At 43.2% G+C, this 25,913-nt stretch overlaps 1 protein-coding gene across 5 annotated transcripts in view; it reads right to left on the minus strand.

Moving 5' to 3' along the window:
* Nucleotides 1-6,277: 6,277 nt before the first annotated feature.
* Nucleotides 6,278-25,913, minus strand: part of LOC142020454 (fatty acyl-CoA hydrolase precursor, medium chain-like) — a 45,102-nt gene continuing 25,466 nt past the window's right edge. For all 5 annotated transcript variants that reach the window (XM_075008253.1, XM_075008255.1, XM_075008252.1 and 2 more), the window contains 9 exons: nt 24,747-24,900; nt 24,493-24,597; nt 23,453-23,560; nt 17,733-17,873; nt 13,675-13,755; nt 10,321-10,468; nt 8,452-8,601; nt 7,607-7,679; nt 6,278-7,503 (listed from right to left, as the gene is read on the minus strand). In XM_075008253.1, the coding sequence (XP_074864354.1) occupies nt 7,317-7,503; nt 7,607-7,679; nt 8,452-8,601; nt 10,321-10,468; nt 13,675-13,755; nt 17,733-17,873; nt 23,453-23,560; nt 24,493-24,597; nt 24,747-24,900 (1,147 nt within the window). In that variant the 3' untranslated portion in view covers nt 6,278-7,316. The remainder of the gene's footprint in view (nt 7,504-7,606; nt 7,680-8,451; nt 8,602-10,320; nt 10,469-13,674; nt 13,756-17,732; nt 17,874-23,452; nt 23,561-24,492; nt 24,598-24,746; nt 24,901-25,913) is intronic.

Raw genomic sequence — 25,913 nt, forward strand, 5'->3', positions numbered from 1 at the left:
TGCCTCCAGGAAAGGAGCCCCAGGGCACAGAGAGAGACATTACTAAGGGCACTGAGAGAGACCCCTGTTGGACTTGTGTCCCAGGGGGGAATTTGGCTTGTTATTTCAAATACAGACAGTCTGTGATTCAGCCTGAGGATTAAGTTGCTGAAGAGCCCTCATAGGCAGAGCAATAGAATGCAGGCAAACACACAGCACCAGCGGGCATTCATGAGAGGTAAATGGCCCACACCGCATGGGGACTAGCTGATGACATGCACAGCTTTATGTAGGACCTCTCCTCTGTTCTAGCATGACATTCCTACTCTTTAAGACGACTTCCAGGTCTCAGTGAGCTGCTTCTTTCTTCTGGTGAGGATCTGCGGATGTGTTGCTCAGGAAATCCCTTCCCTGGGGCCATTAGCTTCCCTAGCCCACGGCAAGTTCTGGGGAGCTGGTGTTGCCACTTGGCCCCACTCTCACTTTCCACCCAGGCCTGGGTATTATTGACTTGCCCCCCGCCAGCCCCGCCAGTCTAAGGACGAATCTAAGCATATAACCATGAGGCAGGCCAACTTCTCTGTTAAGACTATGGTTACTAGTGCAATACGGGTTCCCACCCTCAGTTGTAGCTGCTGGCTATGGTAGGTCTTGACATTGCCATGGATACAACGGATGTGGATTGTGTTCTTGGACACCACATTATTTCCCACCATAGAGGCCTAGACCACCATCTGGCTGTAGCTTCGCTTGGACTGTCACCAATGCAATCAACTTGGGCAGAAGGTTGTGTCTTTGTCCAGGTTTCCACCATCCAACCTTGGACATGCTTACACTCTACCAATAGGCACTCCCTCTATAGGTGTCATCTGCCCACAAGAATTGCATGTTTCTGGGCATGCTAGTCTTCCCTAGATTGAGGTCAGATTGCCTGCAGGATGTTATCCAGACCACCATCTGTGACCCCCACTTCAGATGTCTGGAGTATCAGGATTACAGCCCATTATTCTGGAGTTTTTTGCAGGAACTCTTGTAACCTTCCAATAAAACTAGAGAGTCATTTTTTGCATACCTTGCCTTTACTCTGAATAGTCAGGAGGGAAAGTCGCTCGAGTGGAGGTCACTCTTATTCAGTTCAACACCCAGCCAGCAGGGACTCCATAATCTATAATGCCATGTGGGGGAGTAGCCTCAGTAGACAGAGGGCATGACCAGGAAACAAGACCCAGTGGGCAGCCAACAAGAGCCAGCAGAGAAGCTTGGGGAAGCATTGGGTCCATAGCACTGGACACCAAATACAGCAGAGATCCACAATCTGCTCTTTGAGCTCACATTGTAGAGTACCTGGGACTAGGAAGGTCTCATCCTGGAACACCTCTGTGGTTGATCATGTTGAATGTTCCTGATGTAATGAAGTGTTTGTACTGACAATGGGAATTCAGTAGACCCCCCAACTTACGTGGGGGTTGTGTTCTCACAACCCGCATGTACGTCAAATTTCCCAGGAAACTCAGGGGAGCCAGGAAACTGACAAGGGCAAGTGGAGGGGAGCCAGGGACCAAGCGGCAGCCTGGTTCCCAGCTCCCTTCTGCTTGCAGAGCCGGGAAACTAATCAGGGCTAGCACCCTTGTCAGTTTCCCTGCTTCTGTGAGTGGCAGCAGCCTAGTGAGTGGCAGCAGCTTAGAGCCTGACTCTTAGCTGCCACCACTGACGGGAGCAGCTGCCACCCCAACAGGAGTGGGGAAACCTCTCCTGTCAGTCGCGGCAGCCCAGTTGCTGCCACCCGACAGGAGTGGTTTCCCTGGTCCTGTCGGGCAACTGTTGCGTTAACCAGAGACACACGTATCTCAAGGGTTTACTGTAGTGTGATTCATGGGGAACCTGCCTCCCCAAAAGGTACTAAAAGGGTTTGTCACTCTAAGGCAAGGGCTGGGAGTCTGGAACCCACTGCTAGCCAGGGAGCCCACACTTTAACGACTTGTCAAAAAAACACATGCTGGAAAACCAGGAAGTGATAAATAAAAGTTGCCAATATGATCTCCTTGAGAAAAAAGGGAAAGACCCTTTACACACTAGAAAACGAGGAAACAGAGTTAAGGCTGAATTCTAGCATGATCATTACATGGATTTTGTCGGAACATTAAAAAAAAAGCAAAAAAAAAGCTAGCCTTTGGCAACTACTGCTAGGCTATTTGCAGTACTGAGACCCTATAGACTCTCAATTCACTTTCCACAATGAACGTTTCTGTATGTACTATACCAGTGGTGTCCAATGGGAACTGAGAGAATGCCATACTGATGGTTGTCATCTTTCTATATTTACCACTGACACCTCCCCCAGTCAGGCTTCCCCAGCTCCCCCCTCAAAACAAACGGTCTCCCCCAGAGCCAGGCACCCCCAGTGCCACACTCTAAATTAATTCCCGCAACTCCTCAGAGCCGCTGGAGCCGCTGTCAGAAGAGCTGCTGGGGCCGCCACCAGGGCTGCAGGAGCAGCTAGGTCTGCTGGGGCGGGACGAGCAGCTGGGGCACATGCAGCTCCAGAGCCAGAGTCACCCCATGGCAGTGTCTCGTTCGCCACATGTAGTGAGTGGTGACTGCATTGGACACCGCAGTACTACACCACGTCTATTTATACTGAGATAACAGTTCTTAATCTAAGGGTCATTCATGCTGTAGGGGGAAGGGAGCAGAATGGGGGTATATGCCTGATTCTAGCCGCAAGGAATACGTATACGGCAGGCTTGATGCTCCCAAAAGCAATGAATTTCTCAGGAGAAGCCACTGACAGACCGACTGTCGTCAATGCAAAATATCAAGAACTTGACTGGATAAGAACTACAAAGGATGCACCTCCTTATCTTGCCTAAGATTAAATGTGGAGGGCTCTTCTGTCTGGATGATGAATTAGGTCAGACCAGAGGGTAATTATTCACCTTTCTGGTATTTCTTTGTGTGCTGAGTACCAGCATACTTGAAGAAGCCAGAAAGCTGGGTCACGCCCAAGGAATGTCACAACTCAGACCAAGTGCCTTACATTCCACAGCAAAAGAAAGATTAGACAAGAAAATTGGGAAAGGATCTGAATTTGTGCTGTGTAACTGTGCTGGCTCTTTGGAAAATTCTATGGAACCATGGGGAAAAGAGAGAAGCCAGAGCTGGTGGCAATGACTGTCTCTTCATTATTTTCCTCAAATCTGTTTCCTTGCCAGGTGCTCAAATAACCAACATTTGGGCAAGGCCACAGGCTGTGAGAAGGGATTGCTTCCTGAGCAATGACAAAATCAGCAGTGGTCAGAGCCCATATGACTGTAACTGGCATGGAGCTTACCATGGATTTCACCTTCCTGGATGTCCTGGGTATAATACTGGCTCTTTTTATTGTTGTTTAATTGAAAAATAAGTGTTCACTTGCCTCTGTTTTCTTTGCTGCTGACTGGGAAATGAAAGTCAGAGAAGCAGCAAATGACTTGGATTTTGCATTAGAATGTGTAAGTGTGTCCTTGTTAGCAAACAACCAGGAGACCATTCTGGGACCCATGGTGCAGGTGGGAATTCCACCAATGTGAGTCCCATCAGCAATTACTTCTCCCACTGTCCTCACAGCTGCCTGCATCAGTGAATACAAAAATCATTCGATCAGCAAAGAAAACCCTTTAAAGATACCAGAGAGAAAAAATATTCCAGCCAAACTCACTGTTAGTCATAATCATGGACAACATTGAACTCTCTTCCAGTCAGCGTCTCTTCATGTGTCTTAGGAATACAGTAAACTCTTTCATATACAGCAGCCCTGGGACTGGGAGGTTGCCAGATATTCAAATATTCTGGGTAATAGAAAGGTATACCTAGCAACGCAGGACACTAAAGGAAAACAAGATTAAGAAATAAACAAAATGTATGGAGAGTTCTTTATTTAACAACAGTAGTATTGTACACTGTACATGTATAGACTAAGTCTATACTAGAAGTTATCTGTCTACAGAAGTTACTGTCAGAAGAGATGTTCCAACAAAATTTCAGTCAATAGATTGTATCTACACATAGAAGCAGACTGATCTTTTGATCCATTCTGGTGACAAAAGATCCATTCTGGATCTTTTGATCCATTTTCCAGAGCGTCTACACGGCTTTTCTGTCAATAGAAACTATTGACAAAATGCATTTTATGCGTTACTGCTCCATGACTTGTGTTGACAAAACTCTCAAGTGCAGATGCAACCATATTGTATTTGCTGTATGTATTTGTATCTACTTTCACTATACTGTACTTACGGAAAACGTAACTAAAATCTACTTAAGGTTAAAATACCAGTTATTTGAGAGTTCCAGATGATAGAATAGTGGATATGAAAGAGTTTACTGTAAATGGACCATCCACAGCTGAAGGCACAATTGAGATTTGCTGGAGGGAAAAAAATAATTTGTTAGCTTTATTTTCCTTTTTCCTCTGAAAGGTACATTAAAGTTTCCATTGCAAACTTGAGCCCAGGAACTGCCCAAAGGGGTTCAAGCAGTCTGAGAACTAAAGTATGTGAAATCTCTCTGTGCCACGTTGTAATGGTATTTAGAATAGCAGCATTGGATGGATGGCCTACGTCTGTCACAGTTGCATGCTAAGGAGTAGTGTGAGTGTTTCCTTTTACCTACATAGAACCCCCACTTACACCTCTAGACTGTATTAAAACACACTCTGCCTGGGATTCGTTAACAAGTTTGGAGGCCCCTCTGAGGCCCTTGGATAATGCTAGAGCAGGTTGGAAATGAAAAAGAAAAGATTTTCAAGACTTATCTGAACATTGTTGAGGGAGAGATTCTTCACTGGAATTTGAAATTCTCACAAAATAATTGGCAAAAAAATCAACTTTTGGAAAATGTCAATGCAGTCCAGGCAGGACTAAATCTGAATTTTGTAGACAGCTGGCGCCCAAGTTCCACAACTGCACCTCTTCTTCAGAGCAAATTCTGTTCCCAAATAACTCTCACAGGCCCTGGGTGACAGTCCTGTTCTTCCCTACAAATAACCACCCAACCTCAAGAAAATACTCACTAGCAGCCACACAACATACCACAGAAACAATAAGCCAGGAACCTCTCCCCGAAAAAAACCCTGTTGCCAGGTCTTTCTACATACTAGAGACACCATCACTGGACCTAACCATGTTGCCCACACTGTCAGGGGCTCATAGACTAGCATATCCATTAATGTGAAATATGCCATGACATGCCAGCAATGCCCCTTTGCCATGTACCTTGTACAGACTGGACAGTCACTGCGCCAAAGGATGAATGGACATAAACGAAAGGTCATGAATTGGAATACACATAAACCTGTAGGGGAACACTTTTATCTCCCAGAACATACAATGATGGATCTTAAAGGGGCAAATCTGTTACAAAAATATTTTACCATTAGGTTACATAGGGTGACATCTGAATTGAAATTCATTTGTAAGTCTGACACATTCACCCTGAGGCTTAACAAAGATCTCAGTTATTTTACACATTACAAGGACAATTACCCCACCTTTGATATTGGCAGGAATGGCACACATCCCACCTAACTTAATTTACTACTTCCACAGGTCCTATTAATGATGGGTGCCCTGCTCCCTCTCACTATATTACAGACCCACCCACCCACCCACCCCTTGGTTTCTTATTTTTGCTCCAAATCTGATGAACTGTGTCTGACCCGCAAATGTTCATTACCTAATACAATTGTTATTCTTTAAGGTGCTAGAGGACTGCTTGGTTTTTGTTTGGTTCATTAGGTTTTTTCTGTGAAGCTACAGAGTAACACAGCTACCTCTGGACACCTAGTTTTCTCTCAGTGCAGCCCTCTGCAGAGTGGACTTTCTCTTTCAGCTTCTTCAGATGGGCTCTTGTCTTCTTTTTCCCATATCTGAGTCCCTGAGCTATGCCTCAAATGAATCAGCCCAGCTGGGCCACAGCAATCTGTGCTTTGTTTGCTTCTGGCTGCTCTGTCTTATTGATCTAGTTGGCAAAGTGAGTTCCAAACCACTGGCATCTTGCCTCAGCCTTAACACACCCTACAGGGATAACTATGAGCTTTATGGATTTAACATGCTGGAAAACAATTTCAGAACAATAAGAATAGCATGGGTGGAGCTTATGCAGGTATATTCCAGGCTGAAACATGCAGTATTATACATAGTTATTTGTCTTCATTATCAGTAGAGTTCTTAGTGTGATTAGCATTGTAGTATGTTGCACTGTGTGCAACGCTGAGATTTTTGCTCTGTCTCTAAATAGTTACTTGATACAGACAACTAACTTTTGTCTGAGGATCAAAACTTTATTGCCATTATTCTGTTACAACATTGTTAGTTTTATGTATTTTTAATCACACACAATGACATAAAATATGATGTATCAGTATTCAAAGAAAAAGTCAGTGTCTCATATTATTTCATTCTCCATTGCTTTGATGTATCCAGGGAAGAGTAAAAGATGAATAAAAATGGTAATTACCTGATGCAAGATAGAATGTTGTATAATTTTGCAAGGGAAATATTACTGAAAAATGTCACATGGTAAAAAGAGATTGATTTCTGAAAAAGATACTGTTTCTTTTCTCGTTATTTTTGCTGTGTTTGGTACAAGACATCGCAGTCAAGTTCTTAGCAATATTACATATACGTGCACTAAGCCTGGCTAACAACCTTTGCATGTGTGATCTTCCATTATAGTTTTTAAAATCATTCAAAGCATTAATATAAAATAAAAAGCCCTACCTAGCATCATTCAAAACACAATTGAGGAAAAAGAAGCATGCATCTCAGGATATAATTTGGCCTTACAATTTTAACACTTTTCCCTCAGACTCTTCTGATATTAGAAATAATTTCTGTTTTAAACATTTTATTCCAGCCCAGTATCAAAATGCAGATGTTTGATGGGGAATTTGTGTTATAGTTTAAACGAAATATGCTATGTTGGTGGGTCTCTTCCTGAGATATATAGTTACACTCATACAAAATTATCCTTCACATTAAATCCCTAAATGCTCAATCTAGACTTCCCCTGAGTACCCCTAGGGATGATGCCTCAGTTACTTCTGTTGGGAGTTAATTCATTGGTTCAATTGTGAATATCTCCTATTACTTAACATAAAAGATCCGGGGTTTTCCTCTTTGTCCCATAATTTGCAAGTTAGCAACGAAATCTCTATAAAGGTCCACAATTTGCTCACACTGCCCTCAAACAAACTGAAAAAGTGGGCTAACATGATTAAACTTTTTCTGCTGAGTCAATATTATTCAGGTAAAATTTTGCTGTGACAAACTGAAAGATATAATTTTAAACATTATCATTTATAACTCTGAGTGCTCTTGCCTATCTTCAATTATTTTCTTCACTTTTTCAGGTAAGATCTTTGTCCAGAACTCTACTCTGTTCCCTTTCAGTTTCTCTGCTTTCTTCTGCTTTAAATTTAATTCCAGGTATTCCTCATTCAAACCATAGACTGGCCATTCCACCAGACCCTCGCCATTAGGATTTCTGGAAATGTCAGAAAAAAGAATAAAAATCCCCCATTAAATCAGCTGAGATGGAACAAAGTCAAATTTTACAACACGACATTGTATTACATCATTAATCTCACCCATTTCTTGCAAAGTTAGCCCAATATTTCATTATTGTTCGGCTGAGGTGTTTCTCTGCTTCTGTAGCCTCTCCTGAAAGGGAGAGTATGTATACGTAACTACTTTGTAAAGTCAAAAAGCATAACAAAACATTTGAAATTGAACATGCATAACATCAAAGCATGAGTGTATTAGATAATTCAACATAGAAGCTACAACAGAATTGCTTAAATGGAAATGAAGCTTACAGATTTTTATTGTTTAGGTATTATTCTAGCTCATCTTATGCTAGCATTTTTAAAGTTTAGCAGAAAGAATGATGAGGTAGTTCATTAAATATATTCCTGATCATTTAGCAGATTAGGTCATTAAGCCTTTTTTCTAAAATCATACATAACTAGGTTTGCATTTCAACAGATTACGTAACGTTTCTACTCCTCGTCGCTCCCTTAGACAAGTGGGAAGGTACAGTGAAAAAAGAAATAACTGGGAAGACAAGTTTACAGAATGGATGTACACTGAATCCAAAACCACATGACAGTCCTAGCGCACAAGTGGAAACTGGTTTGTCAATATGCATGTTTTTCCACATATGGCGTTTTAGTAGTACAAGAGGGTAAGAAAGAGTCCCAAGTAACACTTTGAAGATAAAAGAAAAAAAAATGTACAAGTTAAATTATGTAGAAGAAAGAAGGGAATGACACAAAAAGTACATCAGTGTGGTTCAAAAAATAAATTACAATCTTTTCTCTGTTTGCAAAAGCAAAAAAGTGTGGGTTGTATTTGTTTAAAGGGCAAGCATGCATCCATGTGAAATATGTCTACTTCACATTAAAAAAATAATACCTGAGAGATGAGTGCTTACCCATTATGCTCACATCACCGTCCAAGAATGGTCCACCAAAGACAAAGGCAATTTCATCTCCGTGGTCTGCCTTTACAAAATCTGGCCTAGTATCTTTAAAAACGCTAGACTGATGCTGGAATTCATAAAAATAGAGTGGAGCACCAGCATCTAAACAAGATAAAATCGAGAATCAAAGCCAAGATTACAACTATTGTACTTTTCCCAGGGAACCATTAAATCAGGTCAGAAGCTTCATGCATGTTCTAAAATCTGTTTTCGTATTTTAAAAGACTAAAGAAGATTACATTTTGAAATGAAACGCTAACTAAAATTCCAGCTCAGTTAGGGTTTATAATCAGTTGTTTTTGAACTAGATTTCAAAAATTACAAGAGGCTGAGGTATGAGCAGACGAAATTCAGAGAGTTCAATGTCTCTCCTGTCTACTCCCTCAATCTAACAATCACATCGCCACCACTGGTATTGGATACAGAATAATTAGAACTGAATGGACCTGGGTACAAAGTTATTTTTGCTGTATCCAATACTAAAGGAAGAAACAATGTTCTGGAATACTGAATGAAAAATATTTGGGAGCTACCACAGGCAAAACACCCACTATCTCCTAGTTTAGCTGAGAAAATCCAAACTCAGGGTTAACAAGTTATGTTCTTTCATTTAATTTATTTATACTGCAAAAAACATGATTCTGCCAACTCTAGTATACTCTCTCCAATATCAGAACAATAGGATCTACGAACGAAGGAAGTTATGACAAAGTAAAGGTGGGCTAGACTGCAGAAGGATGACCTGTACCAAGATGTACTCTTCAGAAGACCAAGCATCTGATGAAGTGAGTCTGTGCTCACGAAAGCTCATGCTCAAAACTTTTCTGTTAGTCTATAAGGTGCCACAGGACCCTTCGTTGCTGTTACAGATCCAGACTAACACAGCTATCCCTCCGATACTCTGTTACTACTGTGACATGTGGATCAGGTTCTAAATGAGGAACTTATCCTAAATGAGTTTCTCTGCCTACATGCTCCCTAAGATGCCATGCAACCATGCAGCTTCCCATTAAGTCCATGCAGGAGCTCAGGAGTGCCGCAGGGAGAGATCTCTCTCCCCAAGCACTGAAGCTGCTGGAGACAGTGGGAAGGAGCATGGATCTGCCACGGACAGTGGAGGGAAGCCACTTCCGGCCAGTCTCAGCACTGAACTGCCATGGCAAGAGGAGAAGCCACTCCCCACCGGTCCCAGCACTAAGTGGCTGCAGCTGGCAGTGAATGATTCACAGCCATTACACCAGTGGGAAGTCCCCCAGGAAGCCTGAGCACCAACCCGCTGCTCCACCTTGAGAACCCAAGCTCTGAGCACTCTCGTGCACCTCTAAGGCCTCATCCTTGCGCCCTCTCCAAAGTCCACACCCCCAGCCCAGAGCCTATATCCCCTCTTGCACCCTAACCCCCAGCCCAGAGCCCCTCCCCAAACGTGGAATCCCCCCCCACATCCAAATCCCCTGATGCCCATCCCTGAGCCTGTACCCCGTCACACCCCTTGCACCCCAACCCTTTGTCCCAGACCTGAACCCCAGTCCCACGCTATAGCTCTCACCCACAGCCAGAACCATCATACTCCTGCACCCCAACTCTATCCTTCAAGCCGAGCCCCTTCCCATGCTCGGAACTCCTGGGCTCCAATCCCATCACGTGAATTTTGTTATGTGCACCACTGTGAAGGTGATGTGTTGTACATAACCTCCACATTGGTACACATAAGAAAATTCATTCCACTCCAGAGTGGAAAAAATTAGAAGGAACACTGTTCTCCGCTAAAGCAAACTGGAAGTTGTGGTAGGTCCGAATTTTGGAGGCTGAATGGAAATTCACCTCTATGATATTTAGACACTTGAAGAGCTGGAATAACAAAGATGATATCTCCCATTAGGTCCTGAAATCGGTCTCGCAGCTCAGCAGGGTCATGTGTGTCTCCTAAATATTCATCTGCTAGCAGAGGCACAGATTCAGATGGAAACTTCTGTAATGAAGGATAGGGATACAACATTAACGGCATCTAGTGCGCTTCTCTTGAGAGTAGAGATTCAATTGTTCATCAATGATCTAGAAAATGAGGTAAGCAGTGAGGTGGCAAAGTTTGCAGATGACACCAAGTTGTTCAGGACAGTCAAAACCAAAACAGATTGTGAAGAACTACAAAAAGATCTCAGCAAACTGAGTGATTGGGCAGCAAAATGGCAAATGAAATTTAATGTGGGTAAGTGTAAGGTAATGCATGTTGGAAAAAATAACCCAAATTACACATACTACATGATGGGGTCAAATTTAGCTACGACAGATCAGGAAAGGGATCTTGGAGTTATAGTGGATAGTTCTCTGAAGACATCCACGCAGTGTGCAGCGGCAGTTAGTAAAGCAAATAGGATGTTAGGAATTATTAAAAAAGGGATCGATAATAAGACAAAAGATATCATACTTCCCCTATATAAAACTATGGTACGCCCACATCTTGAGTACTGCGTGCAGATGTGGTCTCCTCATCTCAAAAAAGATATATTGGCATTAGAAAAGGTTCAGAAAAGGGCGACTGAGATGATTAGGGGCTTGGAACGGGTCCCATATGGGGAGAGGCTAGAGAGACTGGGACTTTTCAGTTTGGAAAAGAGGCGATTGAGGGGCGATATGATAGAGGTATATAAAATCATGAATGGTGTGGAGAAAGTGAATATAGAAAAATTATTTACCTTTTCCCATAATACAAGAACTAGGGGACACCAAATGAAATTGATGGGTAGTAGGTTCAAAACTAATAAAAGGAAATTTTTCTTCACACAGCGCACAGTCAACCTGTGGAACTCCTTGCCCAAGGAGGCTGTGAAGGCCAGGACTCTATTAGGGTTTAAAAAAGAGCTTGATAAATTTTTGCAGGTCAGGTCCATAAATGGCTATTAGCCAGGGATAAAGTATGGTGCCCTAGCCCTCAGAACAAGGGCAGGAGATGGATGGCAGGAGATAAATCACTTGATCATTGTCTTCTGTTCTCCTTCTCTGGGGCATCTGGCATTGGCCACCGTCGGCAGATGGGATGCTGGGCTGGATGGACCTTTGGTCTGACCCAGTATGGCCGTTCTTATGTTCTTATGTTCTTAATGTACACACAATCCCTCAGGAATACAATTATAAAATTTTGTCATAGCTATAAACAAGAGCAGGGAAAGAACAGCTATTTAAACGAAACCACCTCTCAAGAAGGAACTGGAGGGGAACAGAAGACACCATTCACTTCAACGTGCGCGTCTTCTCTATTTGCTTCCCTCTGTACCTTGTAGCGTATAGGGCAATACACAGGCCTTAATTACCACTGTTCCATGACTTCACTGGGGATTGTCAGGGATTTTTCATCCCTTGGGCATAATCGTCCCCGTGGGCCAAGGGAAACAAGCGTTGGGCCATTAATATCATCACAGGGGCAGGTAGACTCTAAAAGGTACATAGGCTGCCAGTTAGCAGCCCCAGTAACGGTCACTCTGTGTCGGTTGGTTTTACCGGTAACCTGAACTCACAGACATTTCAAATCATGAATTTCAAAATCCAGGTCCCTCATTGGTCAAAGGTAAGGCAGCTCCTGGAGAGGGACCTGATTGAAAACAGGCCCCTCAGAACTTTCGTATGCTAATGTAATCATAAATATTCATGAGTACAGGAAATATAAGGCGGCGCCCCGCAGCGCTCGGGGTTAGTCCGTTCCCATTCGCCCAGCCTGCCAGCTGGTTCAGAAGACTTTGTGAAGAGCTCCTGATTTGCGAAGAGCTCCTGTCTCCAGAGCCTGCAGTTCTGCAGCCGCCCAGCAGAGTCCGCTCTGCTGAGGCATTTTGCTTGAAATCACTCTTGAAATAACCCTCTCTAAAAGAGCTTAGGCAGATAACCCTGAGGTAAATTTAGGTGAGGGTCGAACTGGTCCCACCTTTAGGGTGGGATACTGCGCCCCCACCCCTTAGCACCCAGGGTCTGCCACATAAATCACTGCGGCACCTTCGATCTCGCCGCCAACAACAGGCTGAGAGCGGACGTGGAGTGGGACGAACTGGCCCCATCAATAGGGTGGGGTACTGCGCCCATTCCAACTGAGGCTCAAGGTCTGCGACTCACGCAGCACCACTGCCCTCGCTGTCACCGCCTCAGCCTTCCACCACCGGACGTGACTACCGGACTCGACCAACGGACCACACGGACACGTAAAACCCCACATCCCGGAATACTAACTTTCTGACTTTTAAACCGGGCTTCGTGAGCTTAAATCTAACAAAAAAAACCATTATCTGGACTGCACATTTGTTTAACAAAGCCCATAGTTAAACTTGTTAAGTTAAATCCCCATAGTTATATTCCCTTTTACCTCTTTTTTCCTACTTCTCTCCTTTTCCCCTTTTTTCTCCAAGCCCCACTGAATAAGCCAGTGGGAAAGGAGCCTTGTTCGGCTGGACCGCAAGGTATCCAATAGGGTAACCTACCCAGTTACCCAGGGTAATTGAGGGGGGCAAATTAAACCCCCCCTTATTGCTCAGAGAAGGCAAAAGGGCTCATTAAACTTTTTGTCCTTGTATTTAGCAAGGGAAGTCTCAAAGTGGCTTCATCAATGGGACCCTTAACTATACTCATTGTAAGTTAAAACCTAGGTAAATAAGATAGCATATAGAGTGGTAGTTATAAAGTAGTAGTTTAATTATTATATTGTTGACCTGTTAATTATCGTTGGCGTTAATAAATATAATTGTTGTTTATTATAACCTTCCTCTTCGTGCTTTACCCTCGTCACAAGCAATCCCTTGCCAGTTCCTACCCTGCCAGTGGTCAGCTTCTTCCCCGGTCTCTGGCGTTGCGTCTTAGGCCCCCTGCCGGAGGTGGGTGGGGTTGGTCTGCGGAGGAGCGGAGCAGCCCTTGGGCGGGCTTTCTGCCGGCTCCTCTGTGCCCTCGTCTGAGGCCCTGTGGGGATCCGAACGGATTGCTCGTGCGGGGTCAGCGGGGGGTTTCATCACCCGCGATTCTGCCCGCACTGTCAGGGATGATAGCGGAGAAGCCAAAGTTAGGTCTGGAATCCACCATTAAGCCCATGAATGTATAGATACTGGAAAATAAGATCGCGCCAACGGCATCATAGGCCCCCAACATGAAACCATTTAAAATGAATCTTAAAATATTAACCAAACAAACTTGCTGGTCTCTTACCATTGGCAGCAACGTCTGCTCCAATGCGGAGATTATGGTTTGTTTCTCCATCCCTTCTTCTATGGAAGGAAAATCAAATTCCTGTATGTAAAACAGATTTTTGTTTTTCTATTGATTAGATTGATTTGATACCAGGGATTATTTAATTCACAATGACCTACTGCTTGCTTCCTTTTATACTGATGATTCATTTTTATTAAATACAAACTTAGTTTTCAAATACCAAATTATATAAGCAACCAGAAAAATGGTTGAGCAGATTTACACCCAAAGCTGTGACAATCTGAAAGCCTTACCTGTTTTAATTTGGACATGCTTATACCAGAGATCAGATTTAGTATAATTCGTTATAGACAGTTTGATTGCACACATTAAAACTAGGACTGTCAAGCAATTAAAAAAAATTAATCCACTGTTAAACAATAATACCATTTATTTAAATATTTTTGGATGTTTTCTACATTTTCAAATATACTGATTTCAACTACAACATAAAATAGAAATTGGATTTATGACTGACTTGGAACGACAATTCCTCAGCTCTCGTCCTTTATTACCCCTCCTTTACTTATGATACACTGATGACATCTTTATCATTTGAACCCATGGTATAGAGACTCTAGAAGAATTCCACAGAGATTTTAACAATCTGCACCCCACCATCAACTTAAGCCTTGACCATTCCACACAACAGATACATCTCCTGGACATTACAGTACAAATCAGTGATGGCCTGATCGATACCACACTCTACCAGAAACCCACTGACCACTATACTTACCTACACACTTCTTCTAGCTTCCATCCTGCACACGACACGATCCATTATTTACAGTCAAGCCCTCAGATACAATCGCATCTGCTCTGATCCTACTGACAGAGACCAAAACCTACAAGATCCCTACCAAACATTCATTAACCTGAATTACCCACCAGGAAAAGTAATATAACAAATCAGCAGGACCAGACGAATACGCAGAAACTAACTACTCCAAGATAGGCCCAAAAAAGCCAACAACAGAATACCGCTGGTCATTACCTATAGCCCCCAACTCAAACCACTGCAATGCATCATTAAAGACCTACAACCTATCCTAAATCAGGATGCCACACTCCAGAAGGCCTTAACTGACAGGCCTGTTCTCTCCTACAGACAAATCTCCCAACCTTATGAGGATTCTCACTAGCAACCACAGGCTATACCGCAACACTACTAATCCTGGAACTTTTCCTTGCAACAAGCACCGTTGCAAATTTTGTCCACATATCTATTCTGGAGATACCATCACTGGATCTAACCATGTTAATCACAGAATCACAGGCACATTGTCCTGTTCCTCAACTAACATCATATATGCCATCGTGTGCCAACAATGCCCACGCACCATGTGTACAGGACAGCCTGCAAACACTCTTCAACAAAGAATGAATGGACACAAACAGGCATCAAAGAACTCCGAATATACAAACCTGTCAGCCAGCACTTTAATGGAGTGGGCCATTCTGTTAATGACCTGAAAGTCCGTGTTTTACTGAAAAGGAACTTTAACTACCGTCTACAGAGGAAATATTCAGAACTGTCATTTATATTCAAATTCAATACATTAACATGTGGTCTGAACTGGGACAGTAATTACCTGGCCCATTATAAGCACTTTTTTACATACTTTGTTTTATCTAACTCTTAACTTCCCCATCACATACAACCCTTCTGCCACCTCTCTGCTCTTCTGATTTGCCACCCTTGATAACAATTTTTCTGATCTGTCAACCTTGACAACAATTTTTGGACCTCTGTGCTTTATATATGGAGTCTGTTCTGGTATGGCTATGATCTGAAGAAGTGGGTCTGTCCCACGAAAGCTCATCACCTAATAAATTATTTTGTTAAGACTTTAGAGTGGTACATGATTGCTTTTTTGTTTTAAATTGGACGGCATTCACTCTGGCTACGTCTACACTAGAAGCATCTATCTACAGAAGTGACTGCTGGAAGAGAGATTCCGACAAAACTTCTGTCTACTGATCGTGTCTGCTCATAAAAGCAGATCAATCTTTAGAGCCTCTTTGACGACAAAAGGGCCCCCAAGTGCATACACAGCTTTTTTTGTTCACAGTTTCTGTAGACAAAAACACATTTTACGTGTAGAACCTCCGTGAGTTTTGTCGACAAAACCCCAGTTTTGTCTACAAAATTCTCTAGTGTAGGTGTAACCTTTATGTGTTTATTTCAAATATTTCCACTGTAAAACAAAAGATAGTATTTTTAAATTCTCCATTATAACTACTGTAGTGCAATTTCTCTCTCATTAAAGTTGAGCCTCCAAATGTAAAGTTACATTAAAAAAACCTACATTCAAAAATAAAACAATCTTAGAGCCTGTATGTCTGCTCAGTCCTACTTCTTATTCAGCCAATCATTCAGAAAAACAAGTTTGTTTACATTTGTAGGAGATAATGCTGCCCGCTTCTTGTTTTACGATGTCAACTGAAAGTGAAAATAGGCATTTGCACAGGACTGTTGCACCTGGCATAGCAAGATATTTATGTGCTAAATGCACTGAACATTCTTATGTCCTTCATGTTTCAACCACCATTCCACAGAACATCTGTCCATGCTGATGACTAGCTCTGCTCAATAGTGATCCAAAAAAGTGCAGACTGGTGCATGTTCATTTCATCATCTGAATCAGATGCCACCTGTAGAAGGTGGATTTTTATTTTTGGTGATTCAGGTTCTGCAGTTTCCGCATCAGAGTACTTCTCTTTTAAGATTCCTGAAAGCATGCTCCGCACTTTGTTCCTCCCAGATTTTGGAAAGCAATTCAGACTCTTACACCTGCAGTTGAGTGCTATAGCTATCTTTAAAAATCTCACAGTGGTACCTTCTTTACAGTTTAAGATCTGCAGTGAAATGTTTCTACAATGATCATCATCATCATCATCATCCAAGACTGTTGTAACATGTAATAAATGTCAGAGCGAGAGATATATAATTCTCCTCCCAGCACTGAGTCACAAATGTAATGCATTTTTAATGAGCATTATCACATGGAAGCATGTCTTCTGAAATTGTGGCTGAAGCATGAAGAGGCATATGAATGTATAAGCATATTTGACAGTAAGTACCTTGCAACACTAGCTACAACAGCGTCACGTGAACATTTCTCTTTCAGGTGACATTGTAAACAAGCAGCAGGCAGCATTATCTCCCATAAACAAACTTATCTGTCTTTGTGATTAGCTGAACAAGAAGTAGGACTGAGTGGACAAGTAGACTCCAATTTGACCTTCTTTTGGTTTTGAGTACAGTTAAAGTCTACATTCATAAGTTGCATTTCCACATTAAAAGATTGCGCTACAATACTTGTATGAGGTGAACTGAAAAATAATATTTTGTTTATCATTTTTACTGTACAAGTATTTGTAACTAAAAATTATACAGAGTGAACATTGTACACTGTATTCTGTGTAGCAGCTGAGATCAATATATTTGAAAATGTAGAAAAACATCCAACAGTATTTAACAAACAATAGAATACCAATTGAAATTTAATAGTGATTAAACTGTGATTACTTTTTTGAGTTAATTGTGAGAGTCAACTAGTTAAAACGTGTTCCTTTAACAAAAATTACATGTCTAAAAGTCTCCACACAAAAATTGGAGTTATTCTGAGAAAACACTGTAGGATTGAGAACAACTCTCACGGAACACAAGGCACACTGGCAGTGTATTCTAGACTCCTGTCAAACTCTCTGGAAAGCCCAATAAATGACTGAGACATTGGAGAAGAAATTTAAGTGGTTACTGGGAGATGTCTACGGCCGTGCATCGAAAAAAGGGCAAGGCTAATTCAATATGAACCAGATGCACTGATACGAATGACATCAAGGAGTGCTGTATGATTTATAGAAATAAGAACAGAGAGAATGGAGAGCCGGGATGGCCAACTATTTTTAAAATACTATATGCAAGGGGTCTATGCCCTGATTCTGGTCCTATGGAACTATCTCATATCTTGTAAAAGAGTGTAGAAAAATCATTGCAAGTGTCTTACTGAAGGAATAATCCAGCCGTATTCATGGTTATTTACTCCTATTATGTATGGGACAGCACTGAACTCTTTGGCAGCCAGCAGCTCTTCAGGTTTCTTTGGAATAAACACACCATCTATAACTGCAGGGATAAAAACCATTTCCTGTAAGAAAAACAAAATCATTATTTCATTATTATTTCTTCCTCTAGATGATATTGCAAAGTTTCTACTGCTGAGCTGATACAAGACTAAAGTAAGTACTATGTTTTAATGTCTTACAATCCAGTGCAGAAGAGGGCTGTAAAAACAATTATCCGAGGGCTCAAACCTCAGCCTATTTTTACTACACTCTCATCTGCTTCCTTGTGGAATAGCTACATATGTATGTGCAGGGCATGTTCTGTCTATTTCCCCTTTTCCACGTCAGAAATATATGGGTGCAGGGTGGGAAAATATAGCATAATTTTGAGTACTGGGAAATGAGTAGTAGTACAGTAAAACAAAAACCACGTGTAAGATTTTCTTCGTGGCCTAACTCTGCTTCCATTGAAGTCAATAAAACACTCATTGATTTCAAGGGAACAGTTAGGTGAGTCTGCACACTTCAAAGTCACACTCTATACAGCCAGGATTAACATAAGAGCTGAATGTACCCTGGAAATGTGTGGTGTTAGCTTGATTTGTATAAAATGTATACTTAAGACTTCTACAATGTGGGGGAAAGAATTTCAAAGAACCTTTTACGTGACTACAGAAGAGAGAATGGTAAATTACGAGCAGTGACATGTATACTGCTGTGTAACATACTTTAATTTTGCCCTGCTAAGAAAAAATGACTGCAGTGTTGGAAATATTCCCCGTGAGCTAGCTATATCCCCCACTATGGCCTAGAAAATTTATTTATTTTTCACAACAGGTGAGCAGCACCACTGACCTGAAGAGGCTAACCCGAAAACATGAAAATAATCCCTAATAAGGACCACCCTCTTTGGCACTAAAAACAGCACACTTACATCCAGACTATAGTTCTAACATTCCTGAAATTCTAACATACTTTTCTGGAACAACAAAAGTGCAAATGACAGAATGGAATATGAAAATTGGCCCCTACATATTTTAAAGTGGCTTCATTCAGTGTCCAAAATTGAGGGTACCAAGGTTTTGTTTCCATGACTAACTGTGCAAATAAAATCTGTTTTGCATATGAAAATTGCATTTGGAGATTAAAATCACTTAGATCTGTAAATCCACAGAACATACTCTACACATCTCGGTCCCCAGGCCGAGTTTAGCAGCAACACCAATACTGCCACTAGACCGAGAAGAGTGGAAACAGAGACGTAACCTCTCTTCCAGAAGGCTCTTTACTGACCTGGCCAATAGTCCAGTAGATAGGTGTTGGCAGAGCACTGCAAATCCGCAGGAATCCTCTTTATATCTGCATTCATGCATGTGAGCGTGGCTATACACAGCTCATTTTTGCAGATACAGATGTGGATACACATTTTCTACCTAGATCCCTGCAAATTTGCAGATATTTACTTTATATTTGTAGGTACCCACATTTGCAGATGGGGGTACAGATACACACAGATCAAGTTGCAGATACAGGTGTGGATACAAATTTTGTATCTGTGCACGGCCTCTAGGTATTGGCTCCCCTGTCCTCTCGAATGGCTGAAGTGAGATGTGACAGTCCCTCCATGCTTTAATCAAACTGGCTTATGAATATAAACACGCATATCTTGAAGATGCTTTAAACAAAATACCTCATGTAACCTTTCAATGTTAGTGCATGTCCTACTTTTGTGCACATACTATTCTTTGATGTGACGTTAGAAATATTACGTATGAATCTGTTTATTATTCCAAATGTGCTAATGAGAGCCATTACTGGTGCTCCAGAAACCCAATGGCTTGATGATCAACTCAATGACTTGTAAATGGCCTTGTTCATCCTGTAAGTCTAGAACATGGTTTCCCAAACTGGGGGGCATGCCCCCCTGGGGTGTGTGTGAAGAAATTCCAGGGGGGCACGAGGCAACCCAGCCCCCCCTTTCATTTCCCCTACCTGAAGAAAGATCTGGCTTTTGCTTCTGGCTCTCAGCACCTGCCATTTTACGTGGGAGACCTGGCGCAGCCGCTGTAAAAACCAAGCAGCTGGCGAAGACCCATGTGGAGCTAGCTGCCTCCTGCAAAGATCAGTGAGTGTGGGTTGTGGGGGTGGGAGGAGGAGAATGGGGTTAGATGGGGGGCTGGAGGTACCTGGCTCGGGTGAGGGGGATGGGGTAAGAATGGGGGGCTGGTGATGCCTGGCTTTGTGGGATGACAGGGGCTCGGGCGGGCGGCTTGTGGGACTTGTGGTGCTTGGGCAGCCGGCCCTAGCAGTGCAGGGTTCAGGCAGCTTGGATTGGTGGCTAGCCCCAGCAGCGCAAGGCTCAGGCAGCTCAGGCTAGCAGATGGGCAGCCGGCCCCAGCAGCGCCAGGGCTCAGGAGGCTTGGGCTGGCAGGCAGGTGGGTGACCCCAGCAATGCGGGGTTTGGGTGGCTGGCCCCGGAAGCGTGGGGCTTGGGATGGCAGGCGGGCAGCTGGCTGTGGCAGCATGGAGCTTGGGTGGGTGGCTTGGGCAGCTGGCCCGGGCAGCTGGCCCGTGGGTAGTGCAGGTGTCTGGTAGGCAGGCAGCTGGCCCCAGCAGTGTGGGGCTCAGGCAGCTGGCAGGTGGGCGGACAGGTGGGTGGGTGAGTGGCTGAGCCTGGTGGCACAGGGCTCGCGTGGGTGGCTCTGACAGCACAGGGCCTCTGGTGGGTGGGCAGCTGGCACGCGCAGCTCTGGAGGCTGGCATGGGGCGCAGGTAGCTGGCCAGCTGGGGCTGCACCAGGCACCTTCAAGGGTTCAAGAAAAAATACTGATGCTTATTTTTAATTTTAAATAACATTTTTATATCAAGTTTTTGTGTTTATTTTAAATTACAAATTGAATTTTTTGTTAAAAGGGAGGTTGGATGTTGGTAAAGAAGAGGTGGGGAGGTGTGAGGGTTTCTCAAAAATCAGAAGGGGGGCGTGATGCTGAAAAGTTTGGGAACCACTGGTCTAAGAAGGTGCTTGGTGACTATACCACTCGGTACTGAAATCTGTTGAATCTGGTGTTGTTCCATGGGAGGGGGTTTGCCAAGCAAAAGATTTCTGTCCTGAGAAAAAGTCTACTAAAGCAACGGTAAAAGCTATCAGCTCTTGGTTTTCAGCTGGCTTTGGAAATTTCCTGGCACACCCAAAAAGGATAAAATGAACTTTAAAGAGGACCTAAGACCCAGGTCAGAGTAAAAGAGTTTGTCTGACTTGAAGTTTACACCTCTTAAAGAGCTGCTTAGGGTAAGATTTTGCATGCAAGTTTATTAATGAATTTGAACTAGCTATGCATTTTCTATTAATTTTAATTCAGTGACTTACAGTAAAAGCCAGGTTATCTGACATTCCGATAAACAGCACTCTCAATTAACTGGCATCTGCTCGGCTACCAGCCACTACTGGCTGCGTGGCTGGGGCTACCTGCCATGGGACTGGCCACTGTGGGGCCAGCTGCTTGGCCGGGGCCAGCTGCTGCAGGGCTAATGGAGCAGGGCCGACTGCTGCAAACTATCCAGAAAATTTGATTCTCTAGCAACCCCTGCTCCCCAGGGTTGCCATATAATTAAGCTTCTACCATGCTTTGATCTGTCTGTTTTCACTTGCAACCACTTAAATCCTATTTTTCATACTGTTCCTCTTTCTCCTCTCTACACTGAAATCCCCTTCACAAAAACAGAGTCAATTCAGGAATGCCTCCACATGCCGACAGCTTGCTCTGTGAAGCCTGCCTACTTTCCCATTCTAACGCTTGATACAGAAGCCTCAGCACGCAGATATACCACAGAATGTATTTCCCTGGGACGGCACCTTTGGGATCTGAGTGATCCTTAACAAGGGAATTTGCTGGACCAGGGAAGGTCAGGCATCCTGGACTCTCTTGGAGAGCCACGTCTCCTGGCTGCCGAGTGCCCCGACCCCAGGCTGCCTGGAGGACTCTGCTTGGGCTGCCAGTGGGTTACCTGCCCCCAGAACAACTCCCGGCCACCAAGGTGCTGCTGATGGGGATTACCAGCCAGATTCTCTGCTGGATTCCCCAGCCCCTGCTGAACTCCCACCATGGGGCTGACAGCAGGGATCCCTGGCCCCAGCAGGGCACCTTGTGCAGGGCTGCCAACAGGGCTTCCCAGCCTGTCCAGGCTCCCTGCTGCCATGGGGCTGCTGGTGCAGATCGCACTCAGAGTGGGCTCCCCGACCCGGCTCCCCGCAGTGAAGTTGAAGGCCAGGCTCCGGGCAGCTAGGGCTCTCTGGTCCAGCAACCTCTGTGGTCCTGCTGGACCAGGTATGTTGCCAGTTGAGAGAGTTTCAACCTGTATAAATACTCAGAAGTAAAACAGCAATAAACTTTGCATTTGTGTAGAATCTGGGGGTAGCAGAATAACCAAGTAATAAATGTCATAAAACTAAATACGGGCTTGAACACAAATTCTGGACTCAGACACTCGAACTCTGTGGCATCTAAAACGTGGATTAAAATTCTGCAGCTCAGTGGACCATTATTGTATGAAACGCTCAGTCCGGCCTTGTCTACACTACCAAGTTGTGTGGAAAAAACTTACGTTAACCCCAAAAATTGACAAAACAAAATCTGGCAAAGAGTGTTCACATTTGCTCTGTTGACAGATCACACCTACGCTGGAAGCGCCATCGTTGAGAGTGTGAATGATGCACTGCAGGTTATAGTCCACAGTGCAGTGTTGTGGGAAAGCAGAGCTACTCACTATGTATCTTGGGATTCCCCCGAGTTCTCCCGCAGCCTCCTCAGCTGCTGGGAGCAACAGTATGAGCAGTTCTGTGCTGAGGAATGTCAAAGCCGCACAGTCGTCTTGCCCTCTCCCCAACTCCCTGCAGCAACAGTCTGCCTGCCACTGTGTTCCACGTGCAGGACAGAACCTGAGCATTCCAATGATTTGCTCTTTGGACCTCAAATGGAGCTGTTCACTCAGCTGTCAGATACTTCCCAGAGCTTTGAGAGGGGAGGGGCACATGCGTGCAGGGTAGCAGAGATCAAAACACTGAGCAGCACCACCAGGGCAGGTGTGTCTGTTGACAGAGAATACACTGGTTCTTTGTTGACAATAAAGGGAAGGAAAAGAAAAAAAGTCTTGGGGGGGGGAGTTTTTTCTGGCCGAAATAGGACAATTTTCCCAACAAAAGTTGCACGGCAGAGTGTGCACACTCACTGTTTTGTTGCCAAAACCTAGCAGCGCAGACAGGGCCTGAGTCCTCCTGTACAATATGTATTTGCGTCAGTATAACGACGGCACTCAGGGTTGAGGATTTTCAACATGATGAACAACACAGTTACACTGATCTACACCTCCGTGCAGGCAGCCCTATGTGAACAGGAGAGGTTTTTCCACTGACACACCTTCTACCTCATAGGGAGACGGACTACTTACGCTGATGGAAGATGCTCTCCCTTTGGCGTAGGCAGCATCTTCACTGAAAGGCTACAGAGGTGCAGCTCTGATGTTGCAATGGTGTAAGTACAGACAAACCCTAAACATAAGTAACTGCGTTGAGGGTCAAATCCAAAGCCTACTGAAGTCAATGGGAATCTTTCTATTGCTCTTAATACGTCTTTGGACAGTTCTTAAATTAGTAGCTCTCACATACCTTACATATAACACCAGTCAGGGTCACTATTTCCTCAGCCGTTTTCTTCCTTAAACACTGAACCAATGCTGAACTGGTTGTTTCACAGCCAGATATATTAGCAATTGTCTGCAATTGTTTAAAAAAAAGAAAAAAGAATGGATGAATGTGGCATGATAATGACAAATCACCAGTAACTACAACTTACTTGTACAATGGATTTTAAAAAGTGCCAAAAGTTACCAGTGTGCAGAGGCAATCAGATGCTTCCTATGTCAGTTCTCCATTACACACGTCACTTGCCTTTGTGCGTGTGTGTATATACCCAGAGAATGATGTATGGATATATATGAACAGAAGTCTGCAGATCCCATGTTTGAAAACTATTTTCTGGTTTCTCTGCACTATTCAAAGCAAACCAGGATATTTTTAAAAGCTGCCTTACTCTTCAATAGATACACGTTTGATGGTTCTCAGATGTAATTCTGGTGTAAATTGTGATTAGTTTGATTGCGGTTCTTTTTCTGTTGCCTTTGTAATATCTAAGACACTCATCGTTCCCCCTGGAATCATTAAAAAAAATAGGAAAATCAAGTTCTAACCCCTACTTTTCTTCCTGAATTTGGAAACTAACAACACAGGATGCTGACACCTGATGCAGACTTCCCCCAGCTCCAAGTTAGGTAAATGAATTTGTTCAGTGTAGCAGATTATTGCAGCTAAGTCCAGACAGCTTAGAAGTGAACATCCCCTCTTTCTTTAGTCAGGAGCTAGCAGAGTTGCTGCTCAAATATTAACCTCTAATAAGGTTACATTCAAAATCTCCCTGACCTTGCTGAAGCACTACAGAAAAAAATGGGAGATCAGAACCTGATATTTTCAGTCTAAATTCTTTTTGTTGAAGTAGAACTAACTGTAAATAAAATCTTTGAAGATCAATTTGCTCTATCAGAAAAAAAGAGTAATGTACAAACATTTGACTGTTAATTTGAAACTCAATTTGAGAAGATTTCAGGCATAGTTCTAGTGAAATACTATTGAGATAATACTGAAAAACTTACATTAGCAACTGCTTGAGGATAGGAAATAAAGAAGCCAGGAAGTTGAGCAACTCCACTTTCTGATATGGCTTTATGGAACAAACCTTTTGACAGTGGAGATAAGAGCTAGAAAATGAAAACAAGAATATAATTTACATATTAAAATACAGGTTAGATATAATTCATGATTGACCACTTCAACAGCTAGATTTAAAAGTGAGGCTTGGCTCTAGACTCAGTGTTCTTAATATATAAGGTACTTATTGGCAACCTACATGTGCTCCAACACTGAATCCTCCTGCAGACTCTCCAAATATAGTAACAGACTCTGGATTGCCTCCAAAAAATGCAATATTTTCCTGCACCCACTGAAGAGCTGCCACTTGATCCAATAAGCCCCAGTTTCCACGGGCATGTTCATCACCAGTACTGAAACCAAACGAGTACAGAGGTTATTAATAGTAAAACCATCATCTATGTACTTTTTCACTATTGGGCATACCATACTGGCTCTAGAGAAAGAAAACCACGCTGATATTTTATTCTTATACTAGTTTATTTAAAGTCTGTTTTGGAGCCCCAGTCTACAGCTTTGAGTACTACACACGTCACTGCCGATCACTACATGGACTTTCAAAGGAATAGTTTTCCACTATACACATGAACTCCACACAACATAATATTACAGATACAGCGTATAGCAACAGGCACACATCAAGTTATGTTAGGTTTAGGCAGACCAAATTAACATTCTGTATTTTATAATTTGTTGTTTGACTTCAGTTTTTTACCCAATCTCACGGCACCCAGAGCAAAACTGATTAGATGCTTTTTGTCATTAATAATGAAAAACAGAATTAATTACTTGAAAAAAAAGATGCTTCAATTGTGCAGTAAGAAAGGAGGAAGGGACAATTAGTTAAAGTCTGTTAAACCTGCTGGCATGTAGGGCAGCAACATAGGTCCTCCACCTCTGTCTGTCTTTGACCATTTTCTCCCGTGTGTCCCAGTTGTAGTTCATTCTCTTAATGTCTGCGTCAACAGTATGCCACCATGTTGTCTCGGCCCTCCCATGTTTCCGTTGTCCTTCAGGTGTCCAGCAAAGTGCTATCTTTACAATGGTGTCTTCCTCCCTTCTCAACACGTGCCCTACTCATCTTCAGCATCTTCTCATGATGATAGTGGTCACGTCCTGCTGGTGGCATCACAAGAGCAGGTCATGGTTGGAGATTGTTTTTGGCCAAAAGGTGAGAAGTATCTTGCGAAGGCTACTGGTGTGAAAGGATGAGAGCTTGGAAAGGTCACACTCTGTCATCTGCCAGCACTCTGAGCTGTATAGTAGTGTTGATATGACACAGCTCTGGTACAGCTTAAGCTTAGTGCGGACAATGTACTGTGTAGCTCTCCATACATTGTTCATACTAAGGACATTTCTGGCCTTG

The sequence above is a fragment of the Carettochelys insculpta genome, chromosome 14 (genome assembly GCF_033958435.1).
Source record: "Carettochelys insculpta isolate YL-2023 chromosome 14, ASM3395843v1, whole genome shotgun sequence".
Taxonomy (NCBI): domain Eukaryota; kingdom Metazoa; phylum Chordata; order Testudines; family Carettochelyidae; genus Carettochelys; species Carettochelys insculpta.